Here is a 22099-nt window from a genome sequence, read left to right on the forward strand (position 1 = left end):
TGTTTTAGTTGCTGCAGAGACAGACAGACTTACAAACTAACACTCTACAAACAGATTTCATAGAAGCCAAACTTCCTTCCCAGAGATCCCAACTGGTCACCCAGATGAAGACAACAACTTTTACACAACTCCTTCCTTACATCTCAGCAATAAAGTCACAACAGACAGCATGACAGAAGAGCACCAGGATGTCACAGTATCCCACCCCATGAAAGGTTCATAAAGCACCACAGGATGTCAGTGCAAGTCTCCACACAGACCCAACAATTCCATGGCAGCAATATCCTTGCACTGGAATGTTCTCCTATTTCAGCTGCAATAGAGGATCACCTTCTGCTCTCCTCACCAGATTTCAGAGGTGACTGAAAATATCTCACTCACCACACACATGTAGAACATCAAGCAGGACCAAATCCTCAGCTTTGCCCTCACAACAACAGTTTGGATACAGTGTTTAGTAACAGTCAAGAGCCCATAAAAATGCCCAGTCAGGGTGTTCTAACAACAATGATGGATTTTGGAAAGGCAGAGTGCAACAACTTAGACTTTGTACTATCCTACTAATTGTGCAAAGCTTTTGGCTGATTTGGAAAACATAAGAACAACAACCTTGAGCAAAAGTAAAAATGTCAGTAAGAGCAAAACTGTAATCCAGATGTAATTATGTCCTAAAGAGGCTTGTAGGAAGTTCTAAACTGCATAACACAGACCAGACTGAAAGTTTACTGTGATCCAAGGGCCATGTCCCCCTGTGTTAGAAGAATACCAGCTGAACACTGCAGATGTTGACCTGCTGGTAGGAGCAGTGCAAAAGGTCTACAAGAAGGGCTAGGTGTTGTGAGGGGACAGGAACTGGGTTTTAGACCCTAAAATCAAAGGAAATGTTTTGCAGTATTCTTCACATGTGGCATTTTCCCAGTTTACTCACACAAAGATGTCGTCTTTTGGCATGATATGATTTAAACCTTCATCCATTTGGAAGATTTTGTGGAATCTGTGATTATACACGTCTGTCACCACCATCTAGGACAGCAAGTGAGATTTGCAAAGTGATTATAGTAAAAACTTACATAAATTTTGGCAAACTACCTTTAAATTCAAGCTACAGTTTATTCCAATTCTCTATCACAATTGTCAGCATACCAACATCAGCTGCATTTAGCTTTTCTGTCCCTTCTCTTAAACCTCTCTACTGCAATGGAATTATCAGAATAAATATAGACTATTTCATGCATCTTTTTAATCTTCAAGCAAAGAACAGCATTTTAATTTGTTACAGTTTTGTCACTAACCCATTTAGTTCAGCTTATCACCCATATAAAAGCTAGGCCACCAAAATGCTTCAAGAACAATAAACATTTATCAACATTACTGTCTCCATTTATCCTTACATTTTCTGCAGGAACACCAGAGAGTTTGGAAAGTGCTTCACACAGATCTGAGATGGCCCCCATCATTGGCACCACAACCCGGTACTAGAAACAAAAATAATGTTATATTAACACCAGGCAAAAGAAACCCATACAAGGCAGAGAGCAAGAAAATGGAAATAAATTCTTAAAACTCTTAAATCTTTAATTTACAGGAGTTCTGCTGAAGTTAAGGTCACAGCCACACACCTGAAGGTCTTCTGGATCCCAGCTTTGCCTTACACAAAGCAGGGATTTGGAGGGAATGAAAGCCATGAACAGCCTTCTGCTGTGATCAGGCTCAGCAGTAGCAAAACCCAAGAAAAAACATAATCACCAGACACAGCAGCTTGCTTAGAACATAAAATTGCTGGTTTTTTCTGTGATAAAAAACATCTTAGAGCCATTCTCTTCAATGCTGCTGAAGGTCAAGGCAAAAATCTTGACAGACATGGAAATGCTGCCAATCAGCTCTTCCAGAACTGCATCAAGGACATCCACTCCCTCTCCTTGGGTGCCCCAGCCTGTGCTTCTGTGACACGTGGCAAGCACAAGGCTACTTTAGGGATGTGTGTATCCATTTGAAAATACAGTGGGGGCAAATTTAAAACAAGTCTATTGAGGAGGCTGATAAGCAAATGTCATTTTTCTTTTTTTATTTCCCCAAGAGGAGTTCTTTTTCAATTCTGTTTGAAATTCAGCAGCCTTACCCATTTACAATCACAGAACCATAGAATATGCTGAGTTGGAAGGGACCCACAAGGACCATCAAAGCCCAACTCCTGACCCTGCACAGGACACCCCAACAATCCCACCCTGTGCCTGAGAGCATTGTCCAAACATTCCTTGAATTCTGACAGTGGCTGTGATCAGTCCCATGGGGAATGTTCTAGGGCTCAACCACCCTCTGGGTGAAAAACCTTTTCCTGGCATCCAACCTAGACCCTCCCTGCCTCAGCTTCAGGCCCTTCCCCAGGGTCCTGTCACTGGTCTCAAAAGTGAACAGGGAGCCTGCCTTTGCACTTCCCTCTGTGAGGATGCTGAAGACCACAAGGTTTCTCCCCTCAGTCTCCTCCCTCTTCCCAGGCTGAACAAACCTGTGATATCACAAGGCTTCCCCTCCAGCCCCTTCACCATCCTCATGGCTCTCTTTGGACAGTCTCTAATGATTTGTGTCTTTTTTGTATTGTGATGATCTAAACTACCCCCAGCATTTGAGGTGAGGCTGCCCCAGTGCAGAGCAGAGGACAGTCCCCCCTTTTGGCAGGCTGTGCACCCCAGGGCACAAAATAAGTTACATCTTTACATTTTGTAAGCACATTGCTGCTTTCAGGGAGCAGCACATCACACCACAGAAAACCACTTCCAGCTGACCATGACCCTTAGTTTCATGAGCCAAGATTTTATAAAGTCTCTTGATTTCACATCCCAAATTTTTTATCACCAAACCCATACTACCTCACTCAAAGGTGGACATCAATATCCTTCAGATTACTTTCAGAGTCTCAATTTTAAAATCTCACAGAACTCAGATGACTTCAAAGAAATGTGTGTCTTCAGCATGCCTCACCTGGACAGGTCTGCGCTGTGGGTCTGCATACACCAGGGTCACCTCCATGAGCCGGTCCCTCCGCAAGGGCAGGGGCAGAGTTAAGTAACAGAAGGGATCAAAGGTCACAGAAACTTTAGAGCATTTGGGACAAACAAGGGTAGACTTGAAAAGACCATGAAAAATATCCACAATGATGGAATCATTCCTCAGCCTATGATTCTCCCATGCCTCTTTTGCCACCTCCTATAAAAACAATTTAAAAAAATGTATTAGAAGTTATTTCTTGCAAAGATTTCTACAGTGGATTGAGCACCAGGATCAAAGAAAACTTGGGAAATTGATACTGATAGGTCAATTTCAGAGGGAAGGAGCACTACCAATATGTGTACATCAAGCACCACACACTGGGATTTCTTCTCAGTGAATTTCTTCTCAGTGAAATTAATGCCTAGCAACAAGTAAAATTTAATCTATCTGTTCTGGCTGAGTTTGATCAGGTATTCCTTGGTGCACACAATGCCAGAAGCATGAACAGAGCTGAGGGGACAGTGACAGGGTCACATGCTGCTCTTCAGGACAAGCAGGTTTGCTCCACTCTCCAGAAGGAATGGAGCACTGCCTGTTGCTTTGGAAAGGCAACTGCAGTTACAGCTTTCAAGAAAAAAAACAGAGCTTTTTTGTCTTGGAAAATGATGGCCATGCTTCATAAAGACAGGCTAAAAGGAGACAAATTACAATTCCCTGAACACCTTCACAAGACAACTTATAAACTCCTTACCAAAGAGCATCTGGCATTTGTCTATTCAGGGCAATCAGAGGCTGCTCTTAGCATGAGACTTTTAGTCTCAGGAAAAAAACTGAAAACAAGAAACTTATTGAGCCTCTACCAGGTAAACCTCATAAGATAATTCCTTTTCTCTATTTAGGTAGAGAGCAACAAGGCATGACAAGTCTGTCCTGTGCCAAGGACACTGCTCTGTGGGAAGGATGTTTGTGTGGCTTGTGAGCAGAAGGAAGGCCAGGAGTGTCCCAGAACCCAACTAAATGCCCTGGGAATCCTTAAGCAAAGGGCACTGTACCGAATCAGGTCTGCCATTGGCATCCTTCAGCTCCAAGTAGGGCTTCTTCTTCACTCTGTTCAAATCCTCATGCAAGCCATCCAGCAGAAAAGCCAAGAGCTCCTGGGAGTCCTGCTGCTGGTATCCTGAGAACTGAGGAGCAAATCGCCCAACCTGTGTCTGAAACACCAAGGCAACAGTGAGGGCACACAGAACACTCAGGCTGTGCTTTTGGCAGAGCTCAGCTCAGCACCACCTTCTGCTGGCAGCAGGCCATGGTGAACTGGATGCTAATGCAGGGAAAGGTGCCAGAACCATTTCCCCAGCTACTTTCAGTATTTCAGCAGAAAGCAGCTCTTCACACTGAAGCAATGAGAACATTACACCAATAAACAAAGTTATAGACAAGGGGATGTGTTTTGATGTTCACTTCATAATTTAAATGTTTAGATTTGTAACTTGCACACCTTTTCTCACTGACCAAAGTTCACAGCTGGCAATTCAGACGACCTTGCTAAAGTCTTGCAGCAAAGACCATTCTGATTCATCTGTAAACAGCCCCCAGGCTGGAGGTCATTTACTAAGTAACATTAAAGAGCAGTAGCAAACCCTGAGGAAGGACACTGCTCACTGACAAGTTCCTCCCAGTACCCCAAAAAGCATTCACAAACCATGAAACACTGGAGCAATTCTGTCCTTACTGCCTTCATAACATCAAAATACGTGGCAGGCATGCTAGCTTTCACTGTTTCTGCTGTCCAGAGCTGTGCCACAGGAACAGGACACACTTACTTTGAACATCCGTGGGGCCACGTGAGACTGCCTCCCAGACCACATCTGTTTAATGAGATCTGCATAGGCTTCTGCAATTTCTCCCCTCATCCCCAGGGGGTTGTTCTGATTTATTTCAGCTTCATATTTATCTTCCAGGAAGTAGTCAGTCAGAGGAGGAGTATTGCTCAGGCACTGAGAAAAGATTAAGAAAATTAATTTACTGCACAGGACAAGAGATTTGTGTGACAACGAAACAACAAAACCAACTTTCACATCAGAACATGTACCAAGTTAACAAAACTAGTAAGACTGAGAGTTTGTTTAGTGAAACAAAGAAAAAATTAAGGCAGAAATTTGCATTTGAAAGACTGATATCTACAAAATTAAAGCATAATGGTAAATACAAAAAAGAAAGTAATTGGTCCTTAACATGACTAGTTTGCATAACAAACTAAGATTGAAGTACATTTGATTTAAGTCACTTGGATAATAAAAAACTTTGTCTCTTAGCTAAGTCCAAGAAAACAGAGTAGCTTAAGGATACCATGACTGAAAATAAAATCATGTTGAACAAAAAGCAGGGCAGCCCAAGTTTATTGTGGTGTCCTGAATACCATGTGCATAATGCATTAGTTATTTTAAGACCTGTTCCAGATTTCAAAGCCATCACAGAGTGACTGAAGTAATTTCACAGCATTGGTATCACACTAGAAGTTTGCCCATTCCTTAAATCAAAATTCATACAATTTGTCTCATATTTTGTTTTAACTTCTTAGCAAAAAACTACCCCAGCAAGTTTTTGCATTCTTTAAAATGAACAAAATAATCCTAAGAAATTAAGTTCAAAAGAAAAGAAATAATTATTAGCTTTGCATCACTGTTTCAACCTTAACAACTTGTACAATGAACCTGAACCCTTCCTGTGGCTTTTCATGCTCTTCATTTTTCAAGAATCTTTACACAGGCCCAGAACTGCACACAGTGAGCTGCTCATGTATTTGTGCAGCCCACACAAGCCAAAACATCCTCCATGTCAGACATTTTTGGCAGGGCACAGCACTGGGACCTTGTGTTACAGTCAGGCACCTGCTCAATACAACTTCCCCTGGCCATTTCAAATGCCACATATTTCAGATTCAGTCCCCAACACTGTAATCTGTTTTACAGTACTAATGAGCTAAATATAAACCAAACTAAACATGATTTTTTGGTCTGTTTATTTTTGAGGTGTAGTCTCCCCATGGAATCACATTAAATATTCTTTTCTTTTCACAGATTTTAATCCACAATATTATGAGACTGATCTTTTATTTAATTCTAATGAGGGCTCTTTCTAATTCTTACCTGTAATGCAGAATTCATGAAGCAGGTGTTTCCAAGGTTACTGAGTCCACAGAGTCCAGGCTGTGAGAGGGAAGCACTGTCCCTGCAGTTGTAAGAGTTACAGCCAAACCCAGAACCTCTGCAAGAAAAGACAATACAGTGAACTCCACAATGAGTTTGTTGAGTCTCACTACTATTTAGAAGTCACATCAAATACAAGTCAGAAAACTGTTTACTGAATTTTTTTAATCAGGCTACCTGTTTGCGCTACCTCATAGGGGCTAATGCTGCATATCAGGAAAAAAATGTACATGCTAACTTTGGAAACATTAATCCTTACAAAGTCTATTATTTATTTATGGCCCATAACACATTCATTTCCTCTGTCTGTAAGTAAACAGCACACTACCCTAACACAGCAAGAGTCTAGGTAATGCACTTTAAGGAATAATAAGAGAATTATGATCTGTACCTGGAAGGCTTCTACCACAATGGCAGACAGACAAAAGAACATAATCCCTTCCCTCATGCTCTGAGTCACCACAAAAAACAGGCAATGCTCTGGCAGTTAGTAAGCTCTGGAACATGCACTACTTTTGCAAGTCAGCAAGGAACAGCAGAAGGCAGTGGTTTCAAAAAGCCAAGTTTGATAAACAGGTACACAAGAGTAGTAGAAGTCCTCTAGGGCACCATCACACTCCTTTTCTATACAGGCAAGGATGCATGGGATCACTCACATGAAGGGTGACAAAACAAAAAGAACATTCCTGCTCTTACCCCCTGCCCAGGTGGGAGCTGTTGAGTCCATAGGAGTTACTGCTATCACCGTTAGTAATGACAGAAGTGGCAGACACTGAGGAATAAGAACTTGCTGATGATTTTGAAGAGGTAGTAAAGTTTCTGCTAGTTGCAGTGCTTGATCTGGGAGAAAGGAAAAAGAAGCAGAAACAGTGCTACTACTTTCTTTATCCCCAGCCCCACCTCCCACAAAACTCCAAGGACTTGCTGAGCTATAGTTAGTTACCCCACACAGAATTTACTGCTTTAATCTGTTTGATCACATTTCCAAACAATTGTCTGGAACAGAAATATCAGGAAAAATGTACCAGAAGTAGGAGCAACAATTATTGCTTAAAGGCAAATCTGGGTCCCAGACAGAAATAAGTAGCAATTCAGTGTGAGAGGGAAGCAAGCTTTAATTTTATGAGTAAACCATCTTGAAATAAGCAAGCAAAACCTCCCAAATCAGAAGACCACAGAACACTCTACCTGCATTAGAAAGTGACCAGGTCAGTCCTTCCCTACCTGAAACTCAGACCATCTATTCAAACACAACATTCATCAGGAAGAAGATAACCAACAAGGCACTAAAATTTAACAGTGTCCTGTCATCGACAGTTCCATAAAAAAAAGGCAAAACCACAAGACAGTACTAATTTTGACACTAATTAGTTTCTCTATAGTAAGAGTTGACTGGTCTAATCTCTCCATCTCTGCCCAAATAAACACACAAAACCAAAAGTAAAAAGGTGCAGGACACCAACAGCCACACAACAGTTGCTACTAGCCCCAAAACAGAGCAGGGAGCCAGTAGAGGATAGGGCTCTCAAACTTCAGCTTGTGAATTTATTCTTTTTTATTGTGGCCCTTGTTTTCAAATGATACAAACTAAAAATGCATATTCATAGCTCAGATGGCACTAAAAAAATTGTTCTGGAAAACCTCAGTGGGAAAAAAACTATAGAACAATGAACAAGCCATAAAGGCCATGACAAGGCAGAACAGCTGGATAGCCTCAACAGTTTGGAAATATAATAGCAGTAAAATAAATACAGAAGTAAACAAGTTACAGATGAAACTGGAACACCCCAAACACAGTCAAAGCCTGAAGCATGCTAAAAAAACTCACCAGCCAGCACAACAAAAAAGTATACAGGAAAGTATCCTGGAAAGAATGAGATCTAGCAGAATAACTGAGAGAACCATGTCTGGGACAATACACAACATTCTGTTGTTCCATGCTGGAGGTGGAACTTCAAGATTACCTGGACACCAAAGTAAAATCAATGGGAAAGCAGAAGGTCTAGACTACACAACAATTATCAGACTCATGTTCATATGTGTGGGTTTCAAGGGTCAAGAATAAAACAGTTTAGGTAACAACAGCATGTAAATCCATTAAGAACACATTTTAAAAGTCTGAAGTAGTGAATTACCTAGAAGCAAAGGGGAGCAATCTAGAAAATGATAGACTTGAGAACTAAGCATCTCTGCTTCACACATTTGATCTCCCAGAGAGTGAAACTCAGAAAATCTTAAGAAGAAAATCTACTGGTGAAAAAGGAAAATGAGGACAACCTCCTAAGGGATTGCAAGGTTTCCAAGAGAAGCATAGAGACAGTGTTTTATCAAGTCACATGGCAACTAAAGAGTTCCAAGTACCTCAACAGCATCCTACACAAACAAAGAAAAAGCTAAGAATTACAAAGGAAGATAAAAAAACAGATCAGAAAGCAAAGGTAAGACACAAGTCAAGAGTCTTTCCACAAGGTGCTAGCTACAAAGTCATCCAGGATCTTGAGTGAGTTCCAGTTAGAAAATTGGGAAGGTTCATGTAAGTAGCAAAACAACAAGAGAGGTTAAGAGCTTTCCATGTGAGAATAAAAGAACAGAAACCAAATGTATTTGGGAAGATAAAGAATTCTACATACTCCTACATTTTAGAAATTACTCATCTGTGTGTAACTACTGAAGAAAGGATTTCCTGAGGACAGCTGCTTCCCCTCATTTCACAAGATGCTCACAAAGGCAGCCATTGATTGCAGGTGAAGGGCACAGAGAGAAGCAAAGAAAAACATTTTTCTCTGAAAGCTTCCCACTTGAAGCCTGGAAAGCCATTGTTAATGACCCCAGAGTACTGCAAGCTCTCAAGGACTGCCTCACTCACACACAGTGACAACAGACAACCTGGATGCCAAATATTTATCCCCAATGCCACAAAAGAGGTTTCTGTGGAACATGCAGACTTTGTCTGGTCAAAGGCATCTGCCACCTCTCTCACAGGATGTGACTTCTGCTCCCTCAGAAATGGGGGCCCCAAGACCTTACTCTGAAGTAAGAGAACAAAGTTATTTCATCTTTGAAATTTATGATCTGGGTTACCACTGAAACCCAACTTCATCTTCACAACACTGAAGCACACTGTGTCCCCATCTGCAGGTAAAGACAGCTGCTTTGTCTTGCTACAAAACCTGTGGGTTTTGTGTGTCAAAAACCCACACAAATGGCAAGTGAGGAGAAATCTGGAGACTTACAGGACAAAGAGGATAAAATCAAATTACTCTGAGTCCATATGGTAAAAAACCTCCTAAACTAAACAACTTGAAAAATATTGTAAAAGGCTTTCAGGTGGCTGAAAGGCACAGATAGAAAAAGTGTTTCAATTCAGCTGAGGCCACCTTTAGAGCAGTAGAGTCAGTCCTCCTTTACACAACCAATAATAAAATAGTAATTTTGTGACAAAAAGTTTTTGTCAGAGCCAGATTAGCTGGGATTTTGTTCAATTGACAAAGCAGAGGCAGTAATGGATGCTCATTTAGAAAGTTCTTACAGGCAAAAGCCTCCAGAACTTATGTTACATCTTCAGGGCTCCTCTGCAAGCCTGGCATCTGCTGCAAACTCAAGCACTTCAAAGTCAGGGAATAAAGATCTGCACACAAAATATTCAGCCCAGTGCTGAAGGGGTCCTCTGAAATCACACAGTGCCATGAGTAAACAGAGGAGCTGGAAGAGGAAACAGCAGGAAAATTCTAGCTCCAACCAAAGAACCAAAAGATATTTTACTGCTGCATATTGAAAAGGGAGAAATACCAGGCAGACACTAAATACAACTTCACTTCAGTTTTCAAGTACAATCCCAGGTGGAAAAGTTGTTATTTTCAAGAACTAACACAACTTCTTGTTTGCCTTCACTAAGAAAATTATATCCAGGATGAAAAAAAAAAAAAAAAAAGGCAGCGGAAAAAAAAAGTGTGCTAGGGCTGAAATGGAATTCTGCTAGTTCAGGACTTTAATTTGGGAGTCCTGTAAGTAACAATTTAAGAGTACTAAATTCCACAGAGTCATTGACAATCTCCCTTCAGAAACAAAGTATGCCTCTAATTTTGAAATTCCTAGAATAAGTAAAATCCATTCCCTCTTCTGAAACTTTGTCTAGAAGTAAAAGCAGTTTCAAACTACAGGAAGAAGAAACTATTTTGTTCTTTAGAAAGCAGCAAACTAACAGCAGTGGCCAAGCACAGGCTGAATATACCACCCAGGGAACTGCTGTGGAGTTTAAGAGCATTTTTCCTGTAAAACGTCAGCCAGATTGATGGCTGGGGAAACAATTTCCACAGCTGCCAAACCTGTGGAAAAGCTATTTCCTCTGCTAGGGGGCCAATGCCTCTGACAAGCTGCAAATGGTGGGGAAAAATCCTGATGGCACAGAACCACCCAGCCCATGGTCACTTTGCAGCCACCCTCTGAGTGGGGAGGATATGAACTCCCAGCTTGCCAGAACCTCTCTTGGCACTTGGGCAGTGATGCAGGTGCTCTCCAATGCTCTATCAGCAGCAGGGAGCTCTGCATTCTGTTTGGTTGATGTCATCAAAACTCTAAATTCATAAAAAATTCCCTCATAAGCTTTCAGTAATAAACTCGTGCAACCCAGAAAAAAAAAAAGCTCCAAATATTAATTTCCCCATGCATTTTCTGGAGCTGAGAAATAGAACACTGAGGCAAAATCTTGCCTGAGATAGGACAAAGCATAAGACAAAGTACAAAAGAACATATAATCCTTGTATTACTTAATACACTTCTTGATACTGATAATGGTGGCTGAAAGTCAATTTCACAAGTTTCATGCTATAATCAGTAAATATTTTTATGTCATTAGAAAATAGTAATCTACATACCAATAGCCACTTTCATTTATCTATCACTAGAGGTTAAATCAAAGCCTTTACATATCAAACTAGCTGCTGACAAAGGACTACTCTGAGGTCTGAGAATGCTACACAGCTCCTTTTTAGCTTTGTTTCCTGTAGAAACAAAAGGTTGTGATTGGTCTTGCACAGCTGCGTCTCCCATACTGACTTCAACCAGGTACATGATGTGAATGTTCAGTTGCTTTTCACATGGCAATCCTATAGAAAGTTCATTGTAATCTCATTCAGGGCATTCTCCTGATTAATTTCCACAGTATGATCTCTCAAAGTACTGTTTCAGAAGAGGTTTCACTGACCTATCTAATCAACTCTTCAAGTTTAACACTAGTGTATCCTGATTTCAAATGAGATCACTTGGCATCAGGCTCTGTAAGTGAACTGATTGTACAGAAAAGCATTTTCTTTATCAATCTCAAGTCAGATGGCCCCTGGAATGGCACCAAGCAGGCAGCAGACAGGGGAAGTCATCAAATTCTACTTTCTGTAGCAGGACTTGATATGAGCAGTTCCTTATCATTGCAACTTCCATTCCACACCATTCACTCTATACACATCATATTTCACCAAGCCCTGCAATTACCCATCTCTTCTCTAAATCAGAGAGCACTGAGGGAATCTGGGTCACTTTTACAGGCTTCTGTAATTGTCTTTTGTGGGAGGGGTGTTAGTCACATATTTTCTATACCCTTTTTAAGGGGGAACTACCAGAACTCTGAGCATTCACTACTGGCAGGTTTGGGAACACACTCCAAGATCCTTTCTGTTCTACAACAGCAAAGGACAGATTATTTATTTCACTGTGCAGTGTGCAGAGATAGCTTTTTAAGCACACCAGCTCAACACAAATAGTACTTTTGCCTCCTAAGCACTATAGAAACCCTAAGCTATTTAATCCTTATACAACCTGTTTGAAACAGGCTTTAAAACACACTCTTGCTAAGAAAAGAAACCAGCAGTAGAACCACTGAAGAATATTTGTATTTGAGAATTTCTCTCCTTCAAAATAACCAAAACAAAGGAAGCCACAACAGCCAGTGATAACCAGGCTTTCAGAGAGAACATGTGGTCACTAAAGCCTAGCAAACAAGCTGCACAAAATAACAGAAACCTTTAGAACATGCTTGCTTACTTTGCCAGGCAATGCTGTCCAGGCCACGTGCCATCTTCATTTTTCACTTCTATTAAAACAACCTGAAAGAGAGTGCAGGTAATAAAGGTAACTGCAAGTCTGTTACACATTTTGCAAAAGCATTAGCAAATCCCATTGTCAATGTTTGCTTAAAGTACATAAAAGCAAGTGAAAAAATATACACATCAGCAAAAGCACTACATTAAAAAAAAAAAAAAAAAGAGAGAAAAAGTTATGCCCCTTACCTGACCCTGATAGAGCCCTGCATCTTGCACTGTGCTATCCAGCTTGCTGAGCTGCTCATAAGTGTTACTCATGTATCTGTTCCATAGCCTGGTTTCCTTCTCAGCTGGGATATTGAATAGTTTTCTCATTTCTTTCTCGATGGTAGCTGTTCAGGAGAAAGTAAAAACACCAAAATTCCTAAAACATGAGTGCTTTAGGAGAAACACTAAGACATTCATTCAGCAAGGACGTACATCACTTGTCCTTCAAGATCCTTCAAGCAGAAAATATATTATGGAAGTTAAAATTGCTCATATAGTTTGTCAAATATTAAGTCTGAAAAAATTAAAAACTTTTGTTTTCAGTCATGTATTTGCTTGTCAAGCCCTCAAACCAATAACATGCAGAACACTCTGAGAGCTTTCTGCCCAAAGGCCAACTTCTCTTCATCTGAAAACACAGGGTCAAGTTTTCAGTTACTACTGTCAAGGTGCCCAGAAAGATGCTGTGCTGCTTTGGCATGGCCTGCACTTTGGTAGGGGGAGAGGCCACAGAGGTGGCTTCCAGCATGTCCAGCAGAACCAATCCCTGATGGCTCTAAACAAGGACATGCTGCTGGCCAACCATGGGCCAGTTAGAGAGGGTGGTAACATCTGTGATTACATATTTAAGAAGAAAACCAAAATAAACTGCACAAAGTTATTTCCTAGTCAGAGAAGTGGAGGAGGTGAGAACATGTGAGGGAAACAACATGGAGACACCAAGATCAGTGGAGAAGGAGGGGGAGGAGGTGCTGCAGGTGCTGGAGCTGAGACTCCTCTGCAGGCTGTGGTGAGACCAGGGTGAAGCAGCTGAGCCCCTGCAGCCCATGGGGATCCAGGGGGGATGCAGAGATCCACCCACCATGCCTGCAGGAGGCTGTGATCCAGCAGAAGCCCCAGGGGAGAGAGAGGGCCCAGCTTCCAGGCTGGAGCAGCCTGTCCTTGGAGGACTGCACTCCATGTGAAGAGAGACCCCCATCACAGCAGTTCTGGGAGTGCTGTGTGCCCATGGGAGGGGCTGACACTGCACCAATTTGGGAGGGCTGTGTGCCCCTGGGAGAGGCTAATATTGCAGCAGTGTTAGGAGGACTGCTGCTCATGAGATTGGAGAGCTGTCACCCATGGGAGGGATCCCACAGCCCCACAGGGGAAGGGTTCCTCTCCTGGAGCAGCAGAAGAAAACCTCAGATGATAAACTCACCAAACCCCCATGGCCTGTTGGTGGGAAGGAGAGAGGGGCTGGGGGAAGAAAAGGTGTTTTTAAGGGCTTATTTTTACTTCTCATTATCCTCCTGTGATTCTGTTAGTATTAAACTGACTGTATACCTCTAAATTGTGCCTGTTTTGCCCTTGCAGTGTTTTCTCTCAGTCCTTATCTCAACTCATTAACCCTTTGTTAATTTTCATCTCTCCTCTGCCCAGCTGTGGCTGGGGAGGGTGAGTGAGCAGTTTTTGAGGGTGCCTGGCATTTTGGCCAGTGTCACACCACAACAGATGCTTTCTTCAGTTTAGTACTGTAGATACAGGACAGCTGACATTCAGCATTTTAACATGTGAAAAATATAGCAATGAGAGAGAAAAGTCAGATTTGCTCCAGTCTGGAGGTTCTGGAGGGCAGAGATTATCTCCTGAGACAACCTCAGAGCACAGCTTCATCTGTCAGAGAATGACTTACCAACAGTATCTGCCTTGCTGAAGTGGCAGCTGATGACATTGTCGGGATCGCTGCTCTCGCACAGCTTCAGCTCCAGGAGATAAACCTCGACCTTGTAGTGCTTCACAAAGAGCCCATACTCCACCACCTGCACAGGGAGCAAGGCAACACAGAGCTGCAGCACTGAGCCCTCCTCTGAGGCAAGGCAACACAGAACTGCAGCACTGGGAACTCCTCTGAGGCAAGGCAACACAGAGCTGCAGCACTGGGCCCTCCTCTGAGGCAAGGCAACACAGAGCTGCAGCACTGAGCCCTCCTCTGAGGCAAGGCAACACAGAGCTGCAGCACTGGGCCCTCCTCTGAGGCAAGGCAACACAGAGCTGCAGCACTGGGCCCTCCTCTGAGGCAAGGCAACACAGAGCTGCAGCACTGGGAACTCCTCTGAGGCACACAGCTCTAAATGCTGTGAGCCTTGTGGAGAACTGAGAGTCAAGCCATAAACTGAACACTGATTGCTGCCACATTCAGTCACCAGCTTTTGTTTGGTTTTTTAAATGGGAAATCCCAGTGCAAAGTTCCAGAGGTCCATATCACAGCTGAACTGGCAGTGTCAGCTAACCACTCATGAAAAATCCTTGATAACACAAAGCATTCTAGAAGAAAATTACCTTTTGCCTCTAGTATTTGTTAAAGTTTTATAAAAGAATTAAACCAGGCTGCAACACTGGAGCAAAATCTCTTCTACCAGAAGAGAGCAAACCAAAGCATTAATTATTTTTCTGCACAGTACACAGAACCTGCCTCAAAACACTCTCCTAGCAAGAACAGAAAAGTACCTCTGAAGTTGTTTGGATGCCACGGCTTTATTTCAGAGTACCTTTCAAATCAACTCTGTATTTGAGAGAATATTCCAATAGGTACATTTACTCATGCCACTAGCTTTCAGCGTATTTTTAAAATAAATTCCATAAAACTGGACACCATTCTTCACCTACAGATCACAGAACACATTATGCCAGAAAGAAAAGCACATTTCACAGGCCAGTTATGAGACAACTGCAATGTAATAGGAAGAGTAAGAAAAGAAAGAAAACCCCACACCTCAATTCTCTCCAGAGTTCTTGGCAGCTACAAAGCCTCTGAAAATGGGAACATATTTCATTGAAAAAGCTGATATAATTTTTAAAAGTAACAGTGAGAGGCATTTGGACAATGCCCTTAATTTGCTTTAACTTTCAGTCAGACCTGAATTGGTCAGGCAGTTGGACCAGATGATTAAGTCCCTTCCAACTGAAATATTCCATTCTATTCCTGTGACACCAAACTTGGTATGATCTACACCTAACATCTGACAGAAAAAACTACCCAGCTTTGGAAAGAAATAAAGCATTAAGACCTAGACTTATAGTGACAATTCTACTAAATTATGCTTCAATTTCTGAGGATTGCTGCTTTTAGAAGGTTTTATTAGATATGCAAGGTGTTTTAAAGGTAAATAATTAACAAACACATTTGACAAGATCTTCAGTACTTTGCTGTTACAACAGAAAGTAAAACTCCCTGTTTAAACAGCTTCTTGACAAGCAGAGAAGACTTGTTTTCAGGAAAGAAAAGAAACCAAGTCAAAAGTTTCCATTTATTTTTCAGAATAAATGTCACTAAACGTGACTTCCTGTTCTCCAGCATTCTGTAGTTAGAAACAAATAAGAGCCATATTCAGAAAAGAAAAGAACTCTTTCCAAGAAGTTCCTGATCAGATCATTGTGTCCATCAGGATGGAGGAATAGAGTCTCTAATCACCTGCAGATGTCTGTTAAACTGCATCTGAGCAGCTTCCTTGTTCTCTGCCAAAGGACAGCTCATGTCATGCCACTGCCCAGCAATCCCAGCACAACCCAGCTGCTGAGGAAGCACATCAATAAACCTTCCCACAGGACTCCAGAGATGACTGCACAAAAATATGGTCTGAGACTATCCAAAGAAACTGAACCACAAATAAATCAAATCTTATCCTCCTGTACTTGGCTCTGATCATCAAACACAGAGATGGAAGAAATATCTTTTAAAACCATAAAGATGCCTGAAAATCACTTCCCAGATCCTACTTTTATGGATGTTTTCATGTATGAATTACAGTTGATCCATCTTTAGGAAAAGTCTTAAGGCACTCAAGGACCACAAGTTTAAGTGCTTGACTTTTCATGCAGTCTGGGGAATAATGTAACCAGATCCTGCCCACATCCTACTCAGGTGCAGCAGGGCAGCTTCTGTGTCTCACTGACCTACTGGATTTTTGTAAGATGCTCTTACCTCCCACAAACCAACCATTCTGCTATATTTTAGTATCTCCTTAAATATAAAAACCCCCTTCAGTTATCAGGTTAACAACAGAGACTGACAGTTTCATAGCAATTCAAAACTTGAAAAATTTACTCTTAACTAGACCCAGAATAACCTGGCATGTCAGGTCTGTAAACCAGCACTGAGCTCTACCCCCTTGGTTACTGCACCACTGAAAGCAGCATCAGATACCACAACAAAAGAAGGCTCATGCAGTTAAGACCAAGTGTTTCCCCAATAGCTCCCAAATCTCTTGTCAAATTTCAATTTTTTCAGAAAAGGGAGTGTGCCACAAAAAAAGGGCTTTGTGACAGCCATCAGCCAGCTCAGGAAGGAAAGCTCCCTCACTTGGAGAGGCACTGATCACTGACAGCACCAGTTCTCCCTCTCAGCACAGACTCACCATTCCTCAAGGTGTTACATGTTTCTCTAAAACCACATCTCCTTTAATGCTGTAATTATTTTCTCCTCTCCTGCTTCTTGCTTCCATGGGAGTTCTGTCTACTCAGCTGAGTGAACCTGAAGTAACCCAGGTGATCCTGGGTTAACTCACCACTCCTGAAGACATCAGAATTTCTTACTACCTGCAATTTCTAGCCCACACTGAACGACAACATTCCAGCACTTCCTGATCTTACTTCCCTTCTGGTGCCACACTTTGCTAGGTCTTGCACACCTGAAGTAACTCTTACTTACAACACAGTGCTGCTTAAACATAAGTGATGTTAATTCCATATTACATCAACACTTGGTGTAGTGATTAGTTTCTTAATGAGCCCCACACACTGGCATTGCTCAATTTAGTCTGAACAATTGGCTAAAACTAAAATAAAAACAAAACACCCTTTTACCGATACACTTTCCAAAAAAAGCAACCAACCAAAAAAAAAACCCAAACAAAATGAAAACAAACACTTGTCAATTCCACCTTACAAAACAGGTTATATATCCAGAATGCATACCTGACTGCAACTGTCAACCAAATATATGACTTACAGAACAAAACCATATATCCATCTCTTTAGAAAGATTTTAGAATCACACAATTTTGGAAGAGAAAATAAGAATCACCTTACACTCCAGAGGAAGCCCCTAATCCATCTGCACTAAAAGACTCATTCTGTCCTGGAAGATAAACTAGTTTGACCAATAACTTACACTGATCCACAAAGTACAAACTATTCCATGCAATATAAAAGCACTGTACTAGCCCAAAGAATCATAACCTGAACAAGGTTCAGGGTTCTTGCCCCAGATAAACCATCAACTCAGAACCCCTAAACATTCAGGCATTTTGGCTGAAATACAGGCAAGCTGTTCTTTCAGACAAAGCAAAAAGACATCACGTTATTATCTCCAAAGAGCTACTGAGAATCCTATCTTAGCTGGCATGTGGCAAAATAAACCGTTTACGTTTGATGGAGATCAAAAAATTAAACCAGGAGGAGGAGAAGTTGATTCAGCCATACTTACTTTCCTCACAATAGGCTGCTGTCCGTCTATACAGCCGTACCACGCTACTAGTTTGTTCCAGGCTTCGGTGGGCACCAGCACGTAATCCAGCTCATCAATGAGGTGCTCTTTCAAACTTTGAGTTTGCGGATCTAAAAGGAGACAGACAGCAGAGAGCAGGGCATCACAATCAGCGCCTTTTCCTCTCCAGAGGGACACACGTAGTGCCGGGACACGGAGGAACAGCGGCGCTCCGGGGCGGCAGAGCCCGGCCGGTCCCCTCACGGCCGGGGCGGTGCGGCCCCTGCAGCGCCCGGCTCCGAAAGCGAAAGCGGCGCGGGGAAGTTCCCGGCCGAGCCCGGCCCGAGCCGCGGCCCCGCTGCCCGCAGCACTCACCGCCGAACAGGCCCGAGTTGTCGATGGGCCCCGGGAACAGGCCCGCGTTGTCGACGGGGCCCGGGAAGAGGTTGGGATCGCCGGCGCCGAACATGTCCCAGCTGTCGAAGCCCACGTACTTCTTCCATTGCTTGAACCACCGGCTCTCCACCAGGTACCTGCAACACACGGCACCGCCCGGCGCGGCCCCTCAGCGGCGGCGCGGCCCGGTCCGCAGGCCCCGCCGCCCGCAGGGGAGGGGGACGGGGAGGGAGGGGAGGCGCGGGTGTGCTCACCAGGACTCGCCGGGCCGGAGGGCCGTGGCCAGGAGCGGCCCCAGCTCGGCCCGCTGCTCCGCCGGGTCCGGCCGGGTCCGTTCCCCGCCGGCCGCGGCCGCCGCCATGTCCGTGCGCGAGACCCGGCGCGGGCGGAGGTCGGAGCGCGCGGGAGCGCGCGGGCGGGCACGCGCTGGGCGAGTGGGAGGGACCCGCCCCGCCCGCGCGCGCTCCGTGACGGGGTGGGCGGGGCCGCGCGCGCTATGGCGGCGGCCGCCATCTTGCGGCGGCACCGTGAGGGCGCTTGGGAAGGGTGCGGTGTGTGCCGCGCTGAGCGCCCGTACGGGGGCTGCAGGGGGAGCCCGGGGAGCGGGAGCGCTCTTCCCGCGGGTATACACCTCGTCCCCGAGGGAGCTTCGTGGTCGAGCGGGCTCCCGGGCCAGCCTCTCTGAGTGCTCAGATAAAAACACTTGTGCGAACACTGTGCTCCCTTCCGCCTCCGCAGCAGCACCAGCCCAGCCCTCCCCAAACCTGCCCAGGGTGGCTCCTGCCAGCCCCTTGCTCTGGGCTCCCGACACCCTGTGCTTCACTTTCTCCGCAAGAATCTCCTTCCTGAATTATGGCTCAGTGAAGATCGAACCCAAGCTGAAACCTTTAGTTCTTCATAAAGAGTTTATTTTTCTTTCTCTCTGTCAACACTGGTGGCAGAAACATTTGGTTGGACTGTGGTTTCGGTTTTAGACGCTCCATTTTCTGACGTGGGGCGTTGCACTTCAGATTGTTAGGGGAATAAACGGGACAACGAGTGTGAGATCGACTGGGGCATGTCTCAGGAGAGAACTGCTCCAGGAGATTCAGGCATTGATCCCTCCAGTACCGTGTCGGGTCCTTGAGAAGGAGGGCTCTTGGGTAGAATTCAAAAAAATCTGCCTTAAACGGATGCACCAAAGAAATCCCTTTACCTTATGTGAAAAAAAGGCGAGGGTGCTGTGGGGGTGCTGTGACTGCCTGTGCCAGGAGCCTTCTGGCAGCACCATGGGCAGGTGGGCTCTGCCAGCCTGGCATTGCTGCAGCAACCAGGGTAACGTGATAAAAGCCTTTTATCTTCCTGACAGCAGGGCAATTCCATTCAGTTAACGCTGAAAGAACCATTTTCTCCTTCCAGTAAGAGTTGAGTGTTGTTACTTCAGTTTTTCTCAGAGGGTAGGGCCCCTTCAGGCTCTAACACACCCTATTATGGCAAGGCTGGGTGTGTTTTTAAAATGAGTCAGCTATTCTGAGATAGTGCTTGGTGGCTGACCTCACTGTGCTAATGAATTACTGACTCCTCATAGAAGTGTGGTAAACAATTAAATGGTTTAATTCAGGGCTTTCTGATTCAGTGCAAGAAAATTACATTGTTCCAGTTTCACTGTAGACAGAGATGTCTGTGTTCTCCTCGCTCCTCAAGCACTTTTCTTTCAGCCATGGACTTCTGCCCCCATCTCCAGCTCATCTCGATGGGTGTGAAAGTGGCACTGACAGCAGCAAAGCCCCCTCAAGTACCACAGGACTGAGGCAGGTGTTCCCAGCCTGCCTTATGATGGCAATGATCAAGCACAGTGACTGAAAGCTGCCGAGGAGAAAGGGAATTTAAATAGCTGAAAGAACCTTGTACAGGCTGAGTAAGAAAGGTCTCAGGCTGATGGCACTTCTGTTGAGTAGACACTTCTGAACACCACATCTCATCAGCCAGGATTTCAGCAGATAGCCCAGGGTTTGGTGGGCAGAACACTAGGGAATCTGGGTGAGGGAGAAAGGGCCAGGAAGGATAATTTTTCTTCGAACTAGGTAACACTCCTGAAAGCTTCAAATATTTGAACTTGTTTTAAGTATTTAAGAAGTTGGTGGTGACTATTAGCAGCTAAAGGGGGGAAGAATCACTGGGAAGGGGGACAAACACTTTCTGTGAAGGAGAGAATATATGAAACTTTGATGTGCAGAAGAATGGAAAAACAGGAACACTAACAGAGGGATTAAGTGTTTGCAATTAAAGTGTAGTGTAGGAGTGTATATGTGACAGACAGGAGATGTTGAAAGGACAACTTCCTCAAGCCACAGAAGCAGCCAATTGTGCTAAAGTAGTATTTATTTTAAGGTTGCCCTCTGAGTCAGTCTGTTTCTCTCTGGAATTACAGAAATAGAACTGGGCTGATTTATAATACCTGAAGAATTGCCTGGGATTCTTCATGCCTCCCCTCAGTACAGAGCTGCTGCCTGTGGTGAAGTGTTCACCTCCCCTCATCACAGCACCAGCCAAGGTTTGGGGTGAGATCCTGTGTGGGGACCGTGGTCCCTGTCCCTGTCACTGCCCGGGAGCTCCAGCCAGTGCCCTCTGTGCTGCAGCCCACTGACCCCAGAGCCAGCTGCTGCAGGGAATGCTGAAATGAGACTGGGAATAGCAAGGCTGGGCAGCTTTCAGCCACGCTGCTGAGTTCCTGCTGGTGTGCTTACACTGGGATTGTTCATCTTCCTGCTGGCATGGCTCAGTTTTGTCCTGGAATCGTGTCACTGTGCTGCTTCTGGCACAGCTGGAGCTGTTGCTTTGTTGTTCTGCTAGCACAGCCCCAGCAGTCAGAAGGTAAATAAATCCCTTGGCCACAGGCACAGAATAAGCACAGTGCAAGGTGCAAGAGACCTTTTGTGGCATGATGGAGCTGCAGCAGGTGTTGGGCTCTGCTCCCTGTGGGCCTTGGCCAGAGCCAGAGGCTGGTTAGGGACAGAGGAGGCCCCACTCAAAAGCTCAAGTTTGGTGAGTCAGGAATGAGGAAATGCCAGAGCTCACGTTGAGAAAGATTTTCAGTGCCCTAGGTTTCTGCTGCTCCTGATCCCCTGTACTTTCCACCTATTTCAACATCTTGCATTTATGAAGGAAGTAGAACTAACTGAAAAAATAATCCCCTACACCATGCATCATCTGCTGCAAAGCTACAATAGCTGCTGAAAACATCCTGTTTTTTTCTATGAAGCTGTTCTGGGATTTAAGAAATCCCCCGGTGAGGATTGTGCAATCCAAGTTCAAAGCTCGATGACTCAGGGGTAGCAGCAAGCAGGGTGGTGCTGGTTGCAAGGTTTACCCAGTCTCTCCTCAATCTGGAGAGATCCTTGGATATAGGTACAGTAACAAAGCAACTGTGAGTTTGTAAAGTGAAAAGCTACAGACAAGAAAAAAACCCTACCAAACCCTCAAATCCTGAGTGTTTTTATTATGAAAACAGTGCATGAATGCTTGAAAGCATTTTGCCTTCCCTTGGAGAGCCAAAGTTTTTAGTCAGGGTTAGGATTCCTCAGTCCCACACCAAGTTTATGCACAGTGCTACAAGGCCTTGTGAGGAGTGGCTTGCAATGAAAATGTGCTCACAGAGCAATTGGAGGAGTGAACATTTTCCTGTAGAAGAAGTTGAGCTACTGGCTAGAAGGATGGCAGGTGAAATTTGGCAGAGGTTCATGATTTCCCATGGGAAA

At 44.0% G+C, this 22099-nt stretch overlaps 1 protein-coding gene across 1 annotated transcript in view; it reads right to left on the reverse strand.

Moving 5' to 3' along the window:
* USP4 (ubiquitin specific peptidase 4) overlaps positions 1-18723 on the reverse strand; it is a 31973-nt gene extending 13250 nt beyond the window's left edge. Inside the window, exons 1-13 of the mRNA XM_058031748.1 lie at positions 18617-18723; positions 18342-18499; positions 17967-18097; positions 14175-14301; positions 12479-12624; positions 12234-12295; positions 6894-7037; positions 6138-6255; positions 4812-4985; positions 4041-4199; positions 2980-3204; positions 1392-1475; positions 929-1023 (exon numbers count right to left, since the gene is read on the reverse strand). Coding sequence (XP_057887731.1) covers positions 929-1023; positions 1392-1475; positions 2980-3204; positions 4041-4199; positions 4812-4985; positions 6138-6255; positions 6894-7037; positions 12234-12295; positions 12479-12624; positions 14175-14301; positions 17967-18097; positions 18342-18499; positions 18617-18723 — 1730 coding nt within the window. The remainder of the gene's footprint in view (positions 1-928; positions 1024-1391; positions 1476-2979; positions 3205-4040; positions 4200-4811; positions 4986-6137; positions 6256-6893; positions 7038-12233; positions 12296-12478; positions 12625-14174; positions 14302-17966; positions 18098-18341; positions 18500-18616) is intronic.
* Between the last annotated feature and the right edge of the window lie 3376 nt (positions 18724-22099).

Source organism: Melospiza georgiana, chromosome 11 (assembly GCF_028018845.1).
Source record: "Melospiza georgiana isolate bMelGeo1 chromosome 11, bMelGeo1.pri, whole genome shotgun sequence".
In the NCBI taxonomy this organism is placed as follows: Eukaryota; Metazoa; Chordata; class Aves; order Passeriformes; family Passerellidae; genus Melospiza; species Melospiza georgiana.